This window comes from Cenococcum geophilum (genome assembly GCF_001692895.1).
Source record: "Cenococcum geophilum 1.58 unplaced genomic scaffold K441scaffold_14, whole genome shotgun sequence".
Classification (NCBI taxonomy): domain Eukaryota; kingdom Fungi; phylum Ascomycota; class Dothideomycetes; order Gloniales; family Gloniaceae; genus Cenococcum; species Cenococcum geophilum.
In genome coordinates, this window is record NW_027137572.1 from 1,814,708 (window position 1) to 1,832,375 (window position 17,668).

Sequence of the window (17,668 nt, forward strand, 5' to 3'; positions counted from 1 at the left end):
TGCCGTTGCCGAACGCGGTCCGCGACCAAAACACGACGTCACCAAAACTTCCCTTTCCATCGGCTTCCTCGGTAATCAACGCCGGGGCATCATGGTTCCTACACTACCAGATGATATCTTGCACCTTCTGTGCGAAGAATTATCTCTAAAGCGTGACTTTGATACTCTTTTCAACTGTGCGCAGGCAAATCGTGGCTTAGCTGTTCCCTCTCTAACCAGTCTCTATCGGTAACGTCCCCCCTGTATCGATGTAGCGCACTGTGGCACCGTATCACCTAAATATTTCGTATATACATACTAATATTTCTTTCTTAAAGCATCCATCATGTTGCTCCCGTTAGAGACGGGGGAGATGATGAGGCTATCCCGATCGCAACCCAGGAGCTAGTTTTTCAGAAATGGTCCATCCTATGGCGGTCCATCATCGCCTCCAGCTTGGATGCAACTCTATTTCCGTACTGCCGCTATATCAAGACACTTGACTTAAGGGACTTATCATATTTGCTTGAGGATGATAAGTTGAAAGGCAAAATCGCAAAGTGAGCTCGTGCCCATAAGAACTCCTCTTTTTCCATTGGCTAATTTATAATTACAGAAACTTCTTCACCGGAGAACTCTCTAGGTTCCATATTACAATGGATACACCGGCACGGAAATCCGGAAGGCGTATGGTTCGCCTTAATGTCACTTCCATCATCGATGCTATTGGAGAAGGTAAGCGTATAACATCTTCTACATATAATTTTACCCACTTACAGAATAGTTGTCACTCAACATACGCCAATGCTAGAGCAAATAAGCGGCCAACGTAAGTTCGCTTTAGTTACCGCATACTATGTTATTCCTTAACACAAACTACAGTACTCTCCCATGCACTTATCAGATGGGCCCCACGACTTCCTCGACTGCATTCCTTAGAGCTCCGGGACGGCAAAGCACTTGAAAATGAACTTGTTTATGCTTCCATCCATACAAACTGTCCCCAGTTTGATGCACTCAGTATTTATTCATGGTCTGTCATGATGAACTGCCAATATCGACTTTCCAAGGATGCTAATTGTGTTCAGGTACGGAGATGATCGTGACCATAAACTTTCTGAGTTTGTAGGAGGTATTAGAGCTCAGTCTCTAAAATATATGGAGACAATCAGTGATGCTGGCATTGGAGCCGAGACATTTCTCGCGCTAAACAGCCATAGCGAATCCTTGAAAGAGCTCAGACTCTGCCTTAGGACTGAGGCACTACCGCATTTATCATTACTCAAAGGTTGCACCGCACTTGAAACGCTGAAATTAGAGGATTCGGATAAGCGAACGGACCTTGAGAAGACTCAAAATGACGTGTTCCTAGAAGTAATAGCCTGGCTCCGGGAATGCACCAATCTCCGAAATATCAGCATCACGAATTTCCTCTCCGCTTCTTCCATCATCCTCCCGTTACTTCTAGAAGATAATATTCATATCCAGAGGCTCGAGGTGGATTCATATCTAGTGAAGGATAACGGAGCGTTCCACCAGGCCCTGACGCATCAGCGTTCCTCACTTCGAGCTCTCGACCTTAAGGGTGATGGCGATGATATCTTTCGCGATGATGTTGAGATTTTCGTTGATGCCCTCAAGACATTGACAGAACTGAGAGAGCTTAAATTGAGGGGGGTGTCGGACTTGATGAGAGATGAACAGTTCATTCCGATCGTTGAGAACTTGAAGTTACTCGAAGACCTCTATATCAGCGGCTTAGAAGTCACAGATGCTCTCTTAGAAAAAGTTGCCGAGCTCAAGTATCTGAGAATCGTTACGTTCTACGTCATCAGCAAATTCACGGTCTACGGGTTTCTAGACTTTGTCTCCAAGCTGGGTCCAGGGAATCAGGGCATTGTGCTCTCTGTTGAGATGGCTGAGCAAAATTGGCTACTATCTGAGGAAAAGTTAGATCTCGTAAGAGAAACTCTTGCGGCAAAAGTTGGTGGAAGACTTGAATATACCCCTTTCAGAGGTGAATTTATATCCCACAATAAACTAAAAACTATTTATTTAATTATCCACACATTTTTTACTGACAAATCTATAGACCCAGATGTTTCCGAATTCGAAGGTGAGTCCGACTAAGGGGATTCTGACCTTTCAAAAGCAAGTCTTAGTAGCTCAAAGGCGTTTGGTATATCTTGGTACGGATGAATACGAGGTATGAGACCATTCAAAATCGAGGCTAGGCTTGTGTTCGTAGGCAGATATGTGCTACAATATGATATGCTTATGTTTCTACCAAAGATCACATTTCGAGTGTCCTGCATAAGACGGAAACGGGCCCTTCCCAACCACAGAAGACAGCGCCGTCCTTAATCCTTACGCCACATGCTTCCCAACCACAGAAGACAGCGCCGTCCTTAATCCTTACGCCACATGCCACTAGTTGCCTGGTATACATGTTTTACTCTCTTGAATGACGCTGCGTTTTCGTCTCTGCCGTCGCCTCCCTTTGCTCCTCCGCCGTCGTCGCTTGGGCGCCGCTGGCTAAATAGCCCCTGAGGACACGTCACCAGACGCTAGCTACCGCAACCAACCAACCGTTCAGCTATAACCTATCCACCGCAGACAACCAATCTACCGCAGACAACCTGTCTACCACAGACAGCCAATCTACCGTAGACAGCCAGTTTACCATCGCTGCAGACGGCTACCACACTATAGGCGCGCCGCAGACGCAGACAAAAACCACCACCACCACAATATACCACAATACCACAATACCGCACTACCACAATACTACAAAACCAATTTACCGCAAACATACCGTAGCTGTCGCGCTATGGGTAACCACTACACTATAGGCATACTGCAGATGCACCGCTAGGGTAGCTATAGTAGGGGGAAAGGGGCCGGCCTGTGTTACTTTAGCACGTTAAATATAAGGTGTATGGTTGGGCTGGTATTCATACCCCATACAAGACAACCTTGTGAAAGTTTCCCTGTGAGAGCAGGTTTATGTAACAAGGTTCGCCTTTATAGAATACCCGTTTTCTAGAACGTAAATCTAGGATTACTAGGTTACTTTTGGGGAGAGTACTTACTAATTACTAATTTCCTACCCATTTCTTTAGTAAGGAGGAGAAATGGGGTATAGAATAAAAAGTCGCTTGGGGGATTGGTAGCTGCTTCCAAGCTAGCAAGCTATATAAAGTCTCTTACCCTTATGTGCAAAAATATTTAACAAAAATCTATCTTTTAGAGCGCTTTTCCTACTCTAAGAACGGTAGAACACGGCAGAAATAGGTAAAAGAGCCAGGATTTCCTTAGTGTGAACTGGATAATAGAGAGCAAAATATTAGGACAAGGCACCAATAGCTAGCCTCCCCTAGCATTTAAAAACGGGCTGGAGTGTCTACTTAGTTACCAGTACATGTTAAGCTGCCTTAGAAGGATTCATGTATATAGGACTATAGCGCCATAGCCTAGAGGCCGCATGCGCAGTATTGTACATAGTATAATGCAATGGATAAAAAATTTTTTTTTGACGCTGCGTGCTGTCTGTTAAGAAACTTCTGGCAACGAAATATGTCTTTATCCCTTAGCACAGTGAAATTCGTCCACATGTTATCGATAAGGATTAGCCAATAGAATTAATAGGATCAAAGGTGCATGCTCAGAAATATGAGGTCGGTGATATGCAGAGGAGCGAAAGCGGGCGGCGGCTAGGGATCCGGGGGACGTCCTTTGGCCTTTCGAGCCGGTAAAACAGGATACCTAGTCAGTGGAACAACGTCTATATTATTAGAAGTACGATCAGTAGGCATGATTGACGATAATATATTGATTGAATCTATATAGTGTTCCGCACGGACCACTATCTTGTGGACGCCACCGTGCTAAGGGATAAAAGAAATACGACATTGTAGGGCTCATTCAGTGTCGTCAGACTACTCACAGGCAAAGTAAGTCGGTTAGGCTAACGCAAAAATTATGAATAGTGATCGAGAATGTTTAATGTGGCATAATTCTGGTCATAGCATGCGCTATCCTATGCACCGTTGATGGAGGTGCTACGGTAAGCGAACAACCAGATCGTCTAGATCAAGGCTCGCCTTGGCAAAAAGAAGCTGCAGATTTAATCAGGCAATTGCACGTTAGTATCGTGATAATAAAGGTCCAAATTGATATATATTGACTCTATCGTCGCCTAATAGGTTGAGACGCGTGTTGATGTTTTGGAGTTCACGCACGGGCCACATTTGCGTGGCACCTCAACGGCGCATGATACTATCTGGGAACTACATAGTTGATTGGATTTGTATTTATCTTTCTGCCTGTCCGCCTATATCACCTACCACAATCTTACTTCTCGCACAGGCAGGTTTAATGAAATCAAAATGGGACTAGTAAAAAAGTTTCCTTGATCATCCGAAATTTAAATCGCGGAAGAGTTGGACAATAGTTGTCGCTTCGCCAACTAGCGGCGGGACTTTGGGAAATTTCTTGCTAAACCTGACCATCCAACCAATACCATCGTACCGATTTTCTCCATGGATAAAAGGCGCATCCTAGTGATAGCTGGCTCAGACAGCTCTGGCGGAGCGTATGGAACCCAGATTCCAGGGCTAATTACCATGACTAACGGCGTTCAATCAGCGGGTTGGAAGCTGACCAAAAAGTCATTGCGGTGCATGGATGCTATGCAATGACTGCAACGACAGCTCTTACGGCTCAGAATACCCAAGGCGTTTACGGAATTCACGAAACGCCTTCCGAGTTCGTTAAGAAGCAGATTGATGCATGTATTGAAGATGTCGGAGTCGATGTTGTTAAGACAGGTTGGCAGTTGAAAGACCGTAAAGCTGCTCAAACCTCACTAACATTATGATAAGGCATGCTGGCTTCTGCATCTACCATTGAAGTAGTCGCAGAGGCATTTCGAAAACACAAAGTGTCGCTATCTGTTGTAGATCCTGTATTTACACCCAATATTGCTTGAGAAGACGTATTTTATCTAATCTTTCAGGTCATGGCGTCCACCAGCGGGGCCCAGCTGCTTCAGGAGAACGCTATCAACACACTTTGCAGGCAAGTTCTACCGCTAACTACTCTTCTAACTCCTAATATCCCTGAAGCAAAATTGCTTCTGGAGAACTCCGGTATATCCTTCAAAGAGCCAGAAGATGTGGAAGACGTCATCGCCATTGCCAAGGCTGTCCAAAAACTTGGACCCAAATATGTACTTCTAAAGGGAGGCCATCTCCCTTTGACGAAGAATCGGTTGGTTTCAAAAGAGGAAGCAGATCGGAATATCGTTCTCAACGTGCTACACGGCGATGGGCAAACAATACTTATGGAGACAGATTACTTGAATTCGAGAAATACTCATGGTACCGGATGCTCGCTCGCATGTGGGTAGACACGATTACAACCATATAGTCCGTGAAAAGAGTTAAGGATGGAGGACTGACTTACTCTTAGCTGCGATCGCGTGTAATCTTGCTAATGGCGCTGATATGGTTCGAGCTGTCAAAAAGGCCAACCATTACGTTGAGGCCGGAATTAAGTTTAGCAAAGATCTTGGTAGAGGAAGTGGTCCGATCAATCATTTCCATTCAACCTATACTCTACCATTCGCACCGTACGTTGGAGCCTCTCAGAGTTTACCCAAACTTGACGTTAGATTAGGGGCCGATTCATTGAGTACTTGCTTGATCGGGATGATGTACGAGGGCCTTGGAGGGATCACACCGAACATGAATTTGTGCAGCGCCTCGCCAATGGAACTCTGCCACTTCAGGTTTTTAGGCACTATTTGATACAGGATTACCTGTTCCTCGTCAGTATGGCCCATTGCTAGAGAGGAATCGGCTCACAATTCTGCAGATTCATTTCGCCCGAGCAAATGCCTTGGCTGCGTACAAGGCAAAGTCGTTGGAGGATATCACCAGAGTTAGTGAGCTCCAATGCCATCCGCTATATCTGCTTAACAAAATATGCAGTCCGCTGAAAATGTAGCCCATATCCAAGAAGAGTTGAAGCTTCATTTAGAATACTGCAAAGATTTTTCTATCTCGATTGACGAAATTGAAAAGCACGAGGAGAGCCAGGGTATGGTTTTCTTCATTTATTGAATACTAAGCATTCGCTAACATAAATGTTAGCATGCACGGCATATACGAGGTACTTTATTAATTTTTAGTTTTGAAGCCATGCTAACCTAGGATTGCAGATATGTACTTGACATTGGGCAGTCAGAGGATTGGCTCGGACTACAAGTTGCGTTGCTGCCCTGTCTGATTGGCTACGGCATGATAGCTAGGCGCTTATATGATGACCCGAAGACCGTGCACGAAGGGAATATCTACTGGAAATGGGTGGAAACCTATGTTGCCGAGGACTACACCGAGGCAATGAGAAACAGTTCAGGTAGTTGTTTCCATAAGTTGCAAATAAAAGCTAATCATAAGGAAGATCTGGTCGAAAAGGAAGCAGTGAAGCAATCAGTCAGCCGTATTGATGAACTTGCGAAAATATTCATCCATGCCACAAGGGTATGCATTTCATATAGGCCTTGTGATTGTGAGTCTGATTCACTCTAATAACTAACTTTCGATAGATGGAAGCTGGATTCTGGGATATGGGATCAAGCGGAGCTTGAGATGTTTTATACTTCCTGGAATGTGTAGTGGTTGCCATGAGGCGGTGAAAGTGGAACATCCAGTCAAATTTTGAAGGTATTCAGTTCGACATATGCTATCCGTAGAAGCACTATTGCCGATTAGTTTAGTCAGAAGTACGTAATGGAAGGAGTTGATGATGTATAGTGAAAATTTAATTTGAATTAGGCGAAAGTGCGCTTGCCATGCTGTTAGAAAGACGTTTGTCCCGGCAACTTCCAGCTCGGTTAGCCGGCTAGCGGCGAAAATTATTTGGACTTTCGCCTCCTTCTGTTTCTCGCTCATGCCTGGACTTCGACCTTCCACTTCACCTCATCTACAACAACTCCTCTCCTTTCTGTTTGTTTGATCCATCTCAGCTATTTGCCGCGATCGTTCATCTGCAGTCTGACTCGGCGTTTCTCACGACAAACGCCTACACTCCCTGAAACGCACTCTTTTCACCGTCTCTACTGAACGTGTCCACCATGTCTTACAGCGGCGGGTATGGCGGCGGGTCTCGCAACGGCGGAAGCAACGGGTATTCCAACGGGTACGGTAGCTCGAATCGTGGTTACGGCTCGTACGACTACTCCAGTCACTATTCCAACGGGTATGCGAAAGCCCTCAGGTCTAGCCATTGGCAGTGTTTTGCTGGCATCACTTTTCATCTCTTTTCTCCCCGGAAGTCTGCGTCCACACCGAGTTGCTCGCTTTCGCGTGGCTGTAGCATCACGCAGGAAGCGCAGTTTACTTGATGTGGTCGCAAGTTTCCTCATCAGACTACCTCAAGTATAGTGCAGATGACTGACTTGTTTATAGTTATGGCGGTGGCAGTAATGGTTACTCCAACGGTGCGAACGGATATGGAGGTGGAAGCAACGGTTATGGTGGAGGTGGAAGCGGAGGTGACAGAATGTCTAACCTTGGTGCCGGTTTACAGAAGCAGCACTGGGGTAAGTGAAAACGCATTCGTCGCGGAGGAGGACGTAGCTAATTATTTCTCCAGATCTCAACACCCTCCCCAAGTTCGAAAAATCCTTCTACAATGAAAATCCCGCAGTAGCTGCTCGTTCACAGGCTGAAGTCGATGCATTCCGCAAAGAATTCCAGGTATCCGTCCAAGGCAGAAATGTCCCAAAACCTGTCACTACCTTTGATGAAGCTGGATTTCCGAGCTATGTCATGAACGAGGTTAAGGCGCAAGGATTCACGAAGCCCACTGCTATTCAGTCCCAAGGTTGGCCCATGGCTCTTTCCGGTCGCGATGTAGTCGGTATTGCAGAGACTGGTTCTGGGAAGACCCTAACCTACTGCCTTCCAGCGATTGTCCACATCAATGCCCAGCCCCTCCTTGCCCCCGGTGACGGTCCTATCGTTCTGATTCTCGCCCCTACTCGTGAGTTGGCAGTCCAGATTCAGCAAGAAATTAGCAAATTTGGAAAATCGTCCCGTATTCGCAACACGTGTGTGTACGGAGGAGTTCCTAAAGGAGGTCAGATCCGCGACCTCGCGCGGGGTGTAGAGGTTTGCATCGCTACGCCAGGCCGTCTGATCGATATGCTGGAATCTGGAAAGACTAACCTGCGTCGTGTAACTTATCTAGTCCTTGACGAGGCTGACCGCATGCTAGACATGGGTTTCGAACCGCAGATTAGGAAGATCATCGGACAGATCCGCCCGGATCGCCAAACTTGCATGTGGTCTGCAACATGGCCCAAGGAAGTTCGACAGCTCGCATCTGACTACCAGAATGACTTCATCCAGGTCAATATCGGATCCATGGACCTTTCAGCAAATCATCGTATTACCCAAATTGTTGAAGTCGTCTCTGATTTCGAGAAGCGTGATCGAATGACCAAACATCTCGAACGTATCATGGATGACAAAAACAATAAGATTTTAATCTTTACAGGTACCAAGCGCGTCGCAGATGATATCACCCGATTCCTTCGTCAAGATGGCTGGCCAGCACTCTGTAAGTAGTGACGTTTAGACTGCGTTTTATACGACAAAACTAATGGGCATGTAGCTATTCACGGTGACAAGCAGCAAAACGAACGCGACTGGGTGCTCAATGAATTCAAGACTGGCAAGAGCCCCATCATGGTTGCCACAGATGTGGCTTCTCGTGGTATTGGTATGATTGAAACACCCCCGTTCTCACATAACCCCTTTCCTCCCCTTTGCTTGTCTGCTCCTGCGTGATCTGAAGTGATGCTCTGCTCTCTACGTCTCGTGCGCTCGTTCTACCTGCATTCATGACATCGTCCAGGGCTTTTCGTGTTTCTTGTCTGCTTCTCGGGATCCTTGGACATAATTTGCGAGCCCTCTTTCGCATTTATCCGCTTCTTCAGGTATCATTAAGGTACTGAGGCGGAGTAGCATTTCTTGATTGTTCAAGTTGCGTTTCCAAGGTGTCCCGGACCGCGAGATTTCCACAGCCTTTCCACTGGACCCGGATGCCATGACCTATTATCGTAGCGCATTGAGAGTATTGCACGCAACATACTGCAGCTTCACGCGATCAACAGCTAGATCGTTTTGCTCAAATCACTTACCCAAAGATTGCTAATTTATATAAAAAAGATGTTCGTAACATCACTCATGTGTTGAACTATGACTATCCCAATAACTCGGAAGATTATGTTCACCGCATTGGGCGAACCGGTCGTGCAGGTGCTAAGGGTACCGCAATCACGTTCTTTACCACTGAGAGTGAGTCTTTCACATGGGAATTATTTGTGGTGCTAACGCTAACAATAAAATACAGACTCGAAGCAGGCTCGTGATCTAGTGTCAGTACTTACAGAGTCAAAGCAACAGATTGATCCTCGTCTCCATGAAATGGCGCGGTACAACGGAGGTGGCGGCGGTGGTCGCTGGGGTGGTGGACGTGGTCGTGGAGGAGGAGGAGGAGGAGGAGGTCGTGGAGGTGGAGGTACGTATTCCGATATCGAATGGCTATTTTTGGCACAAAACTGACCTTCCTTCAGGCTTTTCTGGATCTAATAACGCGCCGATTCGCAATAACCGATGGTAGACGGTGTCACTGCCCATGCGACAGATACTAGACCCATTCGGCTTTCATGCGCTCTTCGATACCAGCAAACTTGGTGTTGGCGGTTCCGGCGTACTGACATAGAGATCTCATTTGTGGGGTTTGCTTTTCCATTTCCATATCCACTTTTTCTTTTTCTCCGATACGACTGCCTCGTGCGTCAACATGCAGCAGTCTGGCGACATTGCAACGTGTTCTTTGCGAGGTGAAAGGCGGCTTTGCTCGACGTGAGATTCGATATCAAATTAGACTGGCATGTTTTCGAGTGGCCTTTGAGTCACGTTATGGCGGTGGCTTTTGTGGGCAAGGCGATATTCCGCCAAGCACGCTATTTACTTATAGATATTGGGCTTGTTTTTGAGAAAAGCTTTCTTAGTTAGCTAGACTAAATTTCAATACGGCAAAGCTGGACGCGAGATTAGTGCAAGATTAGGATAAGACGTGGCTGTGCGGTGACGCAACAGAAAAACAGAAAAACAGAAAAGCGGGTTGGGACCCGGGATTAAGATTTATTTTTAATTTTTTAAATTTGATTTTCCGCGGCCGTGAATTGAATCGGAGGAAAGGTGGGGGGATGTCTGTCATAGATATCGCCATCTGACTCGAGTGCTTCCAGCGAATTCCCGACGAGGGTTTAATTTGCACTGATCGCTCTCGGTGGTTCCGCGGTGATCCTCATCCGATATTCCCAGGGCCAACAGCCCCATCAGCGCTGACACGACACAATAGGCTTGGCGGTAGGGGAGGAAAGCGGAAAGGAAAAACGCGCAGAAAGGTGCTGCGGGCATGATCTTCAATGGCTGAGACGGCTTGGGAGCATCATCAACGGCCGCAACAGGCAGGTTGCATGTATCCCAGCTGTGTACCCGACCATGCAAGACGGTGCCAGACGGTGCCAGGCAGTGCCAGGCGGTGCCAAAGAGAGCAGACAAGCAGAACGCGCAGACGCATTTCGATGCATTTCCACGCACACGCCCAGGTGGGCACCTGCAGCAGCGCACCCGGTCAGGACGTCTTTTCCGCATGGGAGCAGGCAAGATAGATGAGCACCCAGCTGGCTGCGGGATTGCCAAAGCCAGAAGGCCCGGAGTCCCGGATGGGAGCATTTTACCCACCCTGATCTGCCCAGGAACCCTTGCGTATCCCCACGTGAGCGCCAGCTCGGTCTTTCTCCCAACGCTAATTACGCCGAAGCCACGAAGCCACCGCCCGGGGTTGCCCCCCTGGCCTGCGAGCCACTCTCTCTGCCCACCCACTGCCTGCTGCCTCTCGCGCTCTCGCAAGCTCCCGCTGCCTACGAGTGCGCGAACCTGACTAAGTTTCAGGGCTGTGGCTGGTGGATGCACATCGCAACACATCGCACATCGGATTCCAGGCTGTGGCCCTTGCCGCTCAGCCAGCATTTTCCAGCAGCGCTGCGCTGAGAGAGAGTGGCCGGCGACAGGTCCGCGGGAGGCCTCAAGCCCATGCGGCCAAGCCCATGCTTGACGCACCGTGTGTCGTTCCTCGAATCACGGCTGCTGCAGCGCGCCGTCGCCTCCGTTCACCCTTTTGAATTTCTGCTGTTGAATCCCTCGTCTCATCTCACAGTCCCAAAGATCGCGGCCGGGCATGCCTTGGCGACTGAGCCAATGGCACAATACTCAACACCACCGCGTGGCATCGCAGACGTCATGGACGGGCGGCAGGCGTCGAGTCAGGCCGGGGTTCCCGCCAATTGCACGAGCCCGTAGAGAGCTTCGAAGACCGGAGGCCCGTCCTTGGTCGACAAGTCGATGGGAGAGACCCAGGAGTGACCTAAGAGCGACCCAAAAGCAACCGGAGCTGGGTATTTGGAAATCATTGTCGGCACTTTTCCAACCCAGCGAACCCACGGAGCTACTACCTAGTTTGTTCTGCTCAGCCTTGGCTCTTGGAGCAATATTCATCCAGCGCCACAGTCATCAGCATTGCCCTTCTGGGCCGCCAATTCGCCATTCTTCGCCATTCTGTGCTGCGCGGGAATGTCGCTGCTCTCAGCGGCTTACAGCAGCATGACTTGGATTCCTTGAACGTGGCTGAAGAAGACAGCAGCGCACGACTCAGGCACTTATTACGCGCACTTGGACGGGACTCAGACTCAGACTCGGGCTTAAACGGGCGCCTTCAAACATGGCAAAAGTATTGATGTTTCACAGACAGCGTGACAGCTCCTTCGCTGGGCCGACATGGGGGCGGCCGACGAAGTCATGTCGGAGAGAGTCACCATGGATGGAATTGAGGGGGGGAAATTGGGGGGAAATTGGGGGTGAATACAGGGCCCAGCCCCGCTTTATGTCGCCGACAATAATTTGTCCGAAAAACAAGTCCCCTTCCCCTTGTCCCCCGTCGCGTATGCTGCTAGGACCCGTGGAAACGGCCCTGCGTGCAGTTTGAGTCTGCTGACTCTGTGGCTATGTCTGGTATGCTTTTGCTACAAGTGTTACGGAGAGGGGGTTAAATAAGCAGGACGTGCCGAGAGAGGAAAAGCCGGTGCGGGAGTGATGCTTGCAGAGAAGTGTCAGGACCGGCAATGGGTGGAGAGGGGAAATGGGCGCGCAGGCCTCATCATGGTGTTGATACTGGGAGAGGCAGGTGGGCGCTTGCAATCGTGTCATTTCTGTCGGTGAGTGCATTTGTCGACAATGGGGGAAATGCAGAGTCGAATGAATCAAAGTCATCGTCCTCGGCGGGCGCAGCTGCGCATCGTGCTGCCCAGTGAATTGAATGCCCCCTCCCAGAATAGCCTAGAAGCAGACAGATGCCGTTCCGCCTCGCTCCACCCAGTCTGCCAGTGTGCCCGTCTCGCTCGTCGCCGTGCCCATCGCCTGTTGCTGCTGCTGCTGCTGCGCGCTGATTCTCCGTGGGTCCCTCTACCCGTCCCAGCATTCTCAGCTTTACCCAGAAACTTTCCCATCTTTCGTCCTGGTTGTGTCTCGTATCACATTCCGCCCGACGTTACCTCGCGCCGGCCAACACCCTGCCCTTGCTGGCGAGGTTCTAGCGTGGCCAGCTAAATTATCAGCCTCATCAGCGCCCCAGCCTTTTCCTGACCCTCCAGGCAGAGGCCGATTCAGACAAGCCTTCCGCTAGCTGCTGCAGGCTTGGTGCTCCTTCGTCTCGAAGCTGCAAGACGGGGCGACGAGGTGCTTGATTCGACAACGGCGGCAGCTTGCCTCGGATCGCTGCCCTCCAGCTCTTTGCCACCTTCCCGACTCTGTCCCTAGACCACATCGCGAATCTGCTCTGCTCCAAGCACTACCACGACGCTCCCAACCGGCGAACCAGCGCACCACGGCCACGCCATTAAGCAGATCTACGCCTGCGTGCTACACGTGCTACCCGCCGCCAGCTACTGCTCGTCCCAGCGCATCGCCCGCAGCGCGTCGCCCGTCGCCCACCATTCCCTCCTGGGGCCAGCGCCGGACCTTCACCCGCACTCTCGCGCGCCCGTCAACGGGAGCGTAATCAAATCGCCTAGGAATCAGGAATTAGGAATCCTCCAGGCGCGTGCTCTAGGCCCTGTGGAGACTACTAACCAAACCTCGGTCAGACAGGGAGGAAGATCCTCAAAGCAGCAGGGTTGGGAAATAAAATACGTGCTGATACGGCTTGATACGGCCTGATACGGCCTGGCAGTGCGAATAACTGCAAATAGCGTGCAAAACCGGTGCAAAGTCGGTGCAAAATCTGGGTTGGTCACTGTGGTGTGGCTCGGTGGAGTGAAAGCTAAAATCCACTCCCACCGACAACGGGCCGACTCACCTCTGGGCCCCTTTCGCCCACCAGGGCCAGCGTAGGGTCACACCTTCTTTGCCATAGGCTTTGAGCTGATCCGCGGCGCCCCTCGTCCAGGCTCAAGCAGGCTCAGGCAGGTTCAGGCAGGCCCTCTTTTTTTTTGGCTTCGAGGTTTTTTGCTTCGAGGTTTTTTTGCCAGGAAGTGCCAGGGAAAAGGGTGCAAGGACGTGCTAGCCCCCCCAAGTTGCCAGGCGCTGCGCGAACCCTCCCCGCACCATTCCTCTTCTTCTCGCGCACCCAGCCCCTCCCATCCCTCGGTCGCTCGCCGCTCGTCCCAGACGCAGCACGCTTTCCATCAGCGCGGCTCGGTTCAACCCATCACCCGTCTCGAAAGGCTCCGGCTGCATTACCTCATCGTGTGTGCTAAGGCTGCGCGAGTGGCCCTCCCTTGACCTTCTTGGGCCCTTCTCTTGCTCGCGCATCCTTTAGCTGGCTCTCGCTGGGCTCTCGCTCGCCGCCCTCCCCAACTCTTCCATTGGTGCCACAATATTTTCAGGGCACACGCCACCGTGCTTTCGTAACTCCTTCCCTGCCGCTAGCTTCTTCTTTCCACCTTGCCCGCTCGAGCATTCGTGCAACTTTGCGTCGCACTCATACCGGAAATCCGTGACTCGGGAGGAGCTAATCCCTCTGACGGTCTCGAGTTACATCTCCCGTGCGTTATCTTGACGGCGCAAATCTGCCGAACGCCCTGTCCCCTCTTCTGGGCACGCTGGAAACCGCACCGTCTGCAAATCATCCGCGTTTAAGGTGCACGCTATCGCGTCCTGTCAACACCACTCCATTCTCCGGGGTTTCGGCTGGGCAAGCTTCTTGGCCGGATCCGCTTCTGCGTTCGCGCTCTAGCTGCCTGTCTTCTTTTGACCGCGGCGAATCACCTGGCGACGATTGCTAAACCGTCATATGTCCACGGCCTATCCCACTTCTTCCGCGCACCCTACCAGCCCTCCAACGCGAGGTGCAACGCAACCCTTCCACCGCAACGGTCAGACTCAGTCTATGGACGGAAGACAGACGGATTATCCGCAGTCAGGTTTGAGCTCGCCCTACCCGTCATTCCCTGAACCTCCTTCTGAAGGTTCTTCTTCTGCAGATCAAGCATCTGCTGCGCAATACCCTCAAGGGCAAGATCCACGAGCCTCCAACTTCTCTTCGTCTGCGACCCCAACCTCCGACTACGGGATCAATCCCTCGTCTGCTCGCTCCGGTTCGTTTCCAGAATACATACAACGATCATATCAATCCGGCGCGCAAGGTGCGAACGCTGGAGGTATGGCGCAAGCAACAAGTCCGTCCATGCCTTTGACAGATGGCCAAGCCAATAACCATCACGCACACAACATCAAGTCTGACCCCGAAGTTCCTATAGATCCATCAATCGCCGCTGCTACGAGTCCAACATACCCACCGCACGGCCAATACTCGCCGTACACGCCACAGCACGAAATGCAACACTATCCAGGACACCCCGCGACTCCAATGTACGGCGCGCGACCTGAATGGGGTGGTCAATACCCTCCTCACAACATCCAATACGGCCATCCAGCGTCATCGGGCCCGCCCGCGCAATCGATGGTCTCACCGGTACAGCGACCTCCCGCGGTATGCGATTTTTTGCTTGGATAGACTTCTGCAACGGGTTTTCCAAGAGGACATGCAGAAATTCTCCGTGGGTTTTTATTCGTGATCTTTAGCTAATGCATTGGTAGGGCGGACATCCATTGTCGACCGTATATTCGTTTGTTCCAATTCCAGGTGCGCAGCAGCATAAGCGCCCCAGACGGCGGTATGAAGAAATCGAGAGAATGTACAAATGCGGTTGGAACGGATGCGAAAAGGCTTACGGCACTCTTAATCATCTAAATGCGCACGTTACGATGCAATCGCACGGCGCGAAGCGAACGCCTGAAGGTATGTGTTTACAATTTTCTGGGACGGGGCCCAATCGCTTGTTTTGCCCTTGCCCTGCTAGCTAGCCAGCTAGGTTCGCCCTTGAGCTCGTGTCGGTGTCGCAAATATTGCGATGGTGTTCCCGTTGGTTCGGATAGCCTCAGGTTTGCGGAAGCTAGCACCCTTGCCTTAACTTTAGCTTGGCACAACGCCCACCAGCACTGGCCAAGACGATGCTAACACATACTTGTTTTACAGAATTCAAAGAGATCCGCAAGGAGTGGAAGGCCAAGAAGAAGGAAGAGGAAGCTGTGCGCAAGGCCGAAGAGGAAAGGCAGCGTGCCGCTGATGGTCGTGCGGCCCACGACAACGGATCTGAAACTCCTGTGTATGGCCAAATGCGAACCAACCTCGGCCCTCCTCAGATGGGCGGTCCTCAGCTCCCGCCTATAGGCTATCAACCTGCGGCTGGTGGCCCGACGGCGCCTCAGTATGGGACTCAGAGCCCGGGTGCAATGGAAGGAATGGCACAGTACGCTGCCAACAATCAGGTGTACAACAGTACCAGTAGTAACAGCAACAGCTACCCGCAATCGCCGTACGGCCAGAACACTCAGATCTATCAACAGGGTCACTAACCCCCCAGCAAATTTCCCTGTCACGACACAAAGCTGACGTTTCAGCAGCGACCGACGCTGGCTCGAACAGCTTCCAACAATAAGCGCTTCAGAAGGCTCTGCTGTCTTCCATTTCCTCTCCAATCGTGCACAGCTTTTCGAACGAATTTCACTTGGAGGATTTCAAGGTTCCGATTATCGGATCGGGCGAGGAAGCATATGGGGTGCATTGAAAGGATCTGTTCCGACTTGCATTTTCACGGGGTGGCTGTATGTGTTTTCTATCTATTTTCCTCTCTATATCTTGGTGTTTGGGGAGAACTGGAGGGCTGGAGGGTGATGACATAATGTGACGGCCGTTCCTTCATCTGGTAACGGCCGGCTCATCAGACTGACAGTTTGTCAAAAGATACGTTTGCGTCGACCTTTGCGGATTCGACCCTTTTCCCCCATTTTCGATGGCGGACCCGGGGGGGAGGGTTGTTATTTCTCAAAAGCTGGTGCGATCTTCTCTTATTCTTCGGCCTTAGACATCATGCATGTACACGGCGCTTTGAAACAATTTGTGTCGTATTCTTTTTCTTGTTTAAAACTGCTGCAGTGCTGGTTCCTGGGAGGGGCAAAAGGGATTGTCTTTTCGGGCCGTTTTACTCTCACCGTGTATCAGTACGTACCTTACGTTACCAGCCGTGCTCTGTCAGTGTGCTTTTACTTTTGCTACGTGGAGCGAACGATAATAGAGCAACATTTTACCTTGCCGTGTCTGCCTGACTATCTGTCCGTTCGTTGGCCCCCTTGGCGAGCCCCATGGGCTCTTCCCGCTCTGCATGTGAGAAACTCTGCATGTGAGAAAGTGAGAGCTCACAAAGCCAACGAAGTCCAAATTTGACGCCGGACTTGCCGATCATGGGCGCGTGAGGAAAGCCTGCAAGCGGAACAAACATGAGCTCGAGGGGTGCATTTCGGCTATCTGGCTAAAGTCGTATACTTGTGCCTCATGGGTTGCAGTTGACTTGGCGATATCAAATCGAGAGCATACAGCCAGCCAAAGGACCTCTCGAGCCGCCACACGACGACCTGCTGCCTGCTAAAATGCCGGCCATGCCTTTCCCCTCCGGCATTTTCTAATGCAATGCTGCCCTCGGCCAATGGTGAAAGTTTGGGCGCAAGAGGAAAGCCCGGAAAAGCATTCGGTAAGACGGGTAGTACATGATGAATCAATGCTCCCATGACATGGGGGGCTCGTATCCAATGGCGGGAAGTCTCTGGGGGAGTGGTGGGTTTAGCTGGCCCATCACCGCCCTTTTGCATGCATCGCTGATGGACGCAGCAGGGCCGTGTGTGCGCGACTCAGAATCTCGCTTGGGAGGAGCTGTCACGCGACTGCTCGTCTTTTTTTTTGCTCCCAGGCGGTGGTGCGCGTTGCGCTGCGCTGCACTGCTGCGCTGCTCGTCTCTTGTGTGTCGGTGAGAGGGACAGTCGTGGACGAATACCTGGTCAGCCGCCGGGGCGCAAATAGTGATCACACTTACCCCCAAACTACCAAGCCTCATCCACACCCTGGGAAGCGCACTACTAGGCTTCGTTGCAGATTTCGGGGCGGGGCATGGCCCCTGCAAGCAAACGGCGGCAGCTAATGTGTGTGACTTGACAAT

At 50.7% G+C, this 17,668-nt stretch overlaps 4 protein-coding genes across 4 annotated transcripts; 3 read left to right on the plus strand and 1 right to left on the minus strand.

Annotated features, from left to right (window-relative positions):
- Positions 1-69: 69 nt before the first annotated feature.
- K441DRAFT_657639 (uncharacterized protein) lies at positions 70-2,494 on the plus strand. The gene is made up of 9 exons (XM_067648218.1): positions 70-228; positions 318-539; positions 596-714; positions 764-808; positions 862-1,012; positions 1,068-1,996; positions 2,072-2,185; positions 2,272-2,324; positions 2,373-2,494. The coding sequence occupies exons 1-7, from the start codon at positions 92-94 to the stop codon at positions 2,107-2,109; spliced, it is 1,641 nt and encodes a 546-aa protein (XP_067505749.1). The 5' UTR covers positions 70-91; the 3' UTR covers positions 2,110-2,185; positions 2,272-2,324; positions 2,373-2,494.
- Positions 2,495-4,520: 2,026 nt separating this feature from the next.
- Positions 4,521-9,672, plus strand: K441DRAFT_686183 (uncharacterized protein; the record flags this gene model as incomplete). The annotated part of the gene is made up of 18 exons (XM_067651965.1): positions 4,521-4,573; positions 4,627-4,808; positions 4,863-4,945; positions 4,997-5,381; positions 5,452-5,611; positions 5,659-5,809; positions 5,857-5,922; positions 5,973-6,086; positions 6,195-6,399; positions 6,445-6,524; positions 6,765-6,766; positions 7,129-7,242; positions 7,452-7,585; positions 7,639-8,607; positions 8,662-8,769; positions 9,219-9,347; positions 9,403-9,570; positions 9,626-9,672. The coding sequence occupies 18 exons, from the start codon at positions 4,521-4,523 to the stop codon at positions 9,670-9,672; spliced, it is 3,150 nt and encodes a 1,049-aa protein (XP_067505750.1).
- A 599-nt stretch (positions 9,673-10,271) lies between these two features.
- K441DRAFT_676155 (uncharacterized protein) lies at positions 10,272-11,093 on the minus strand (the record flags this gene model as incomplete). Its single annotated transcript, XM_067650923.1, has 1 exon — positions 10,272-11,093. The coding sequence occupies one exon, from the start codon at positions 11,091-11,093 to the stop codon at positions 10,272-10,274; it is 822 nt and encodes a 273-aa protein (XP_067505751.1).
- A 3,412-nt stretch (positions 11,094-14,505) lies between these two features.
- On the plus strand, positions 14,506-16,034 carry K441DRAFT_553798 (uncharacterized protein; the record flags this gene model as incomplete). The annotated part of the gene is made up of 3 exons (XM_067643196.1): positions 14,506-15,108; positions 15,216-15,417; positions 15,655-16,034. 3 exons carry the CDS (start codon positions 14,506-14,508, stop codon positions 16,032-16,034), a joined length of 1,185 nt encoding a protein of 394 aa, XP_067505752.1.
- Positions 16,035-17,668: the final 1,634 nt, after the last annotated feature.

What these genes read in the sequence shown, in the direction of transcription:
- K441DRAFT_657639 (XM_067648218.1), top strand. Translation starts at nt 92, where the DNA reads ATGGTTCCTACACTACCAGATGATATCTTGCACCTTCTGTGCGAAGAA. An exon ending in CATCGATGCTATTGGAGAAG is followed by an intron (nt 715 to 763) that starts GTAAGCGTATAA and finishes CTTACAGAATAG; the next exon opens with TTGTCACTCAACATACGCCA. An exon ending in AGAGCAAATAAGCGGCCAAC is followed by an intron (nt 809 to 861) that starts GTAAGTTCGCTT and finishes CACAAACTACAG; the next exon opens with TACTCTCCCATGCACTTATC.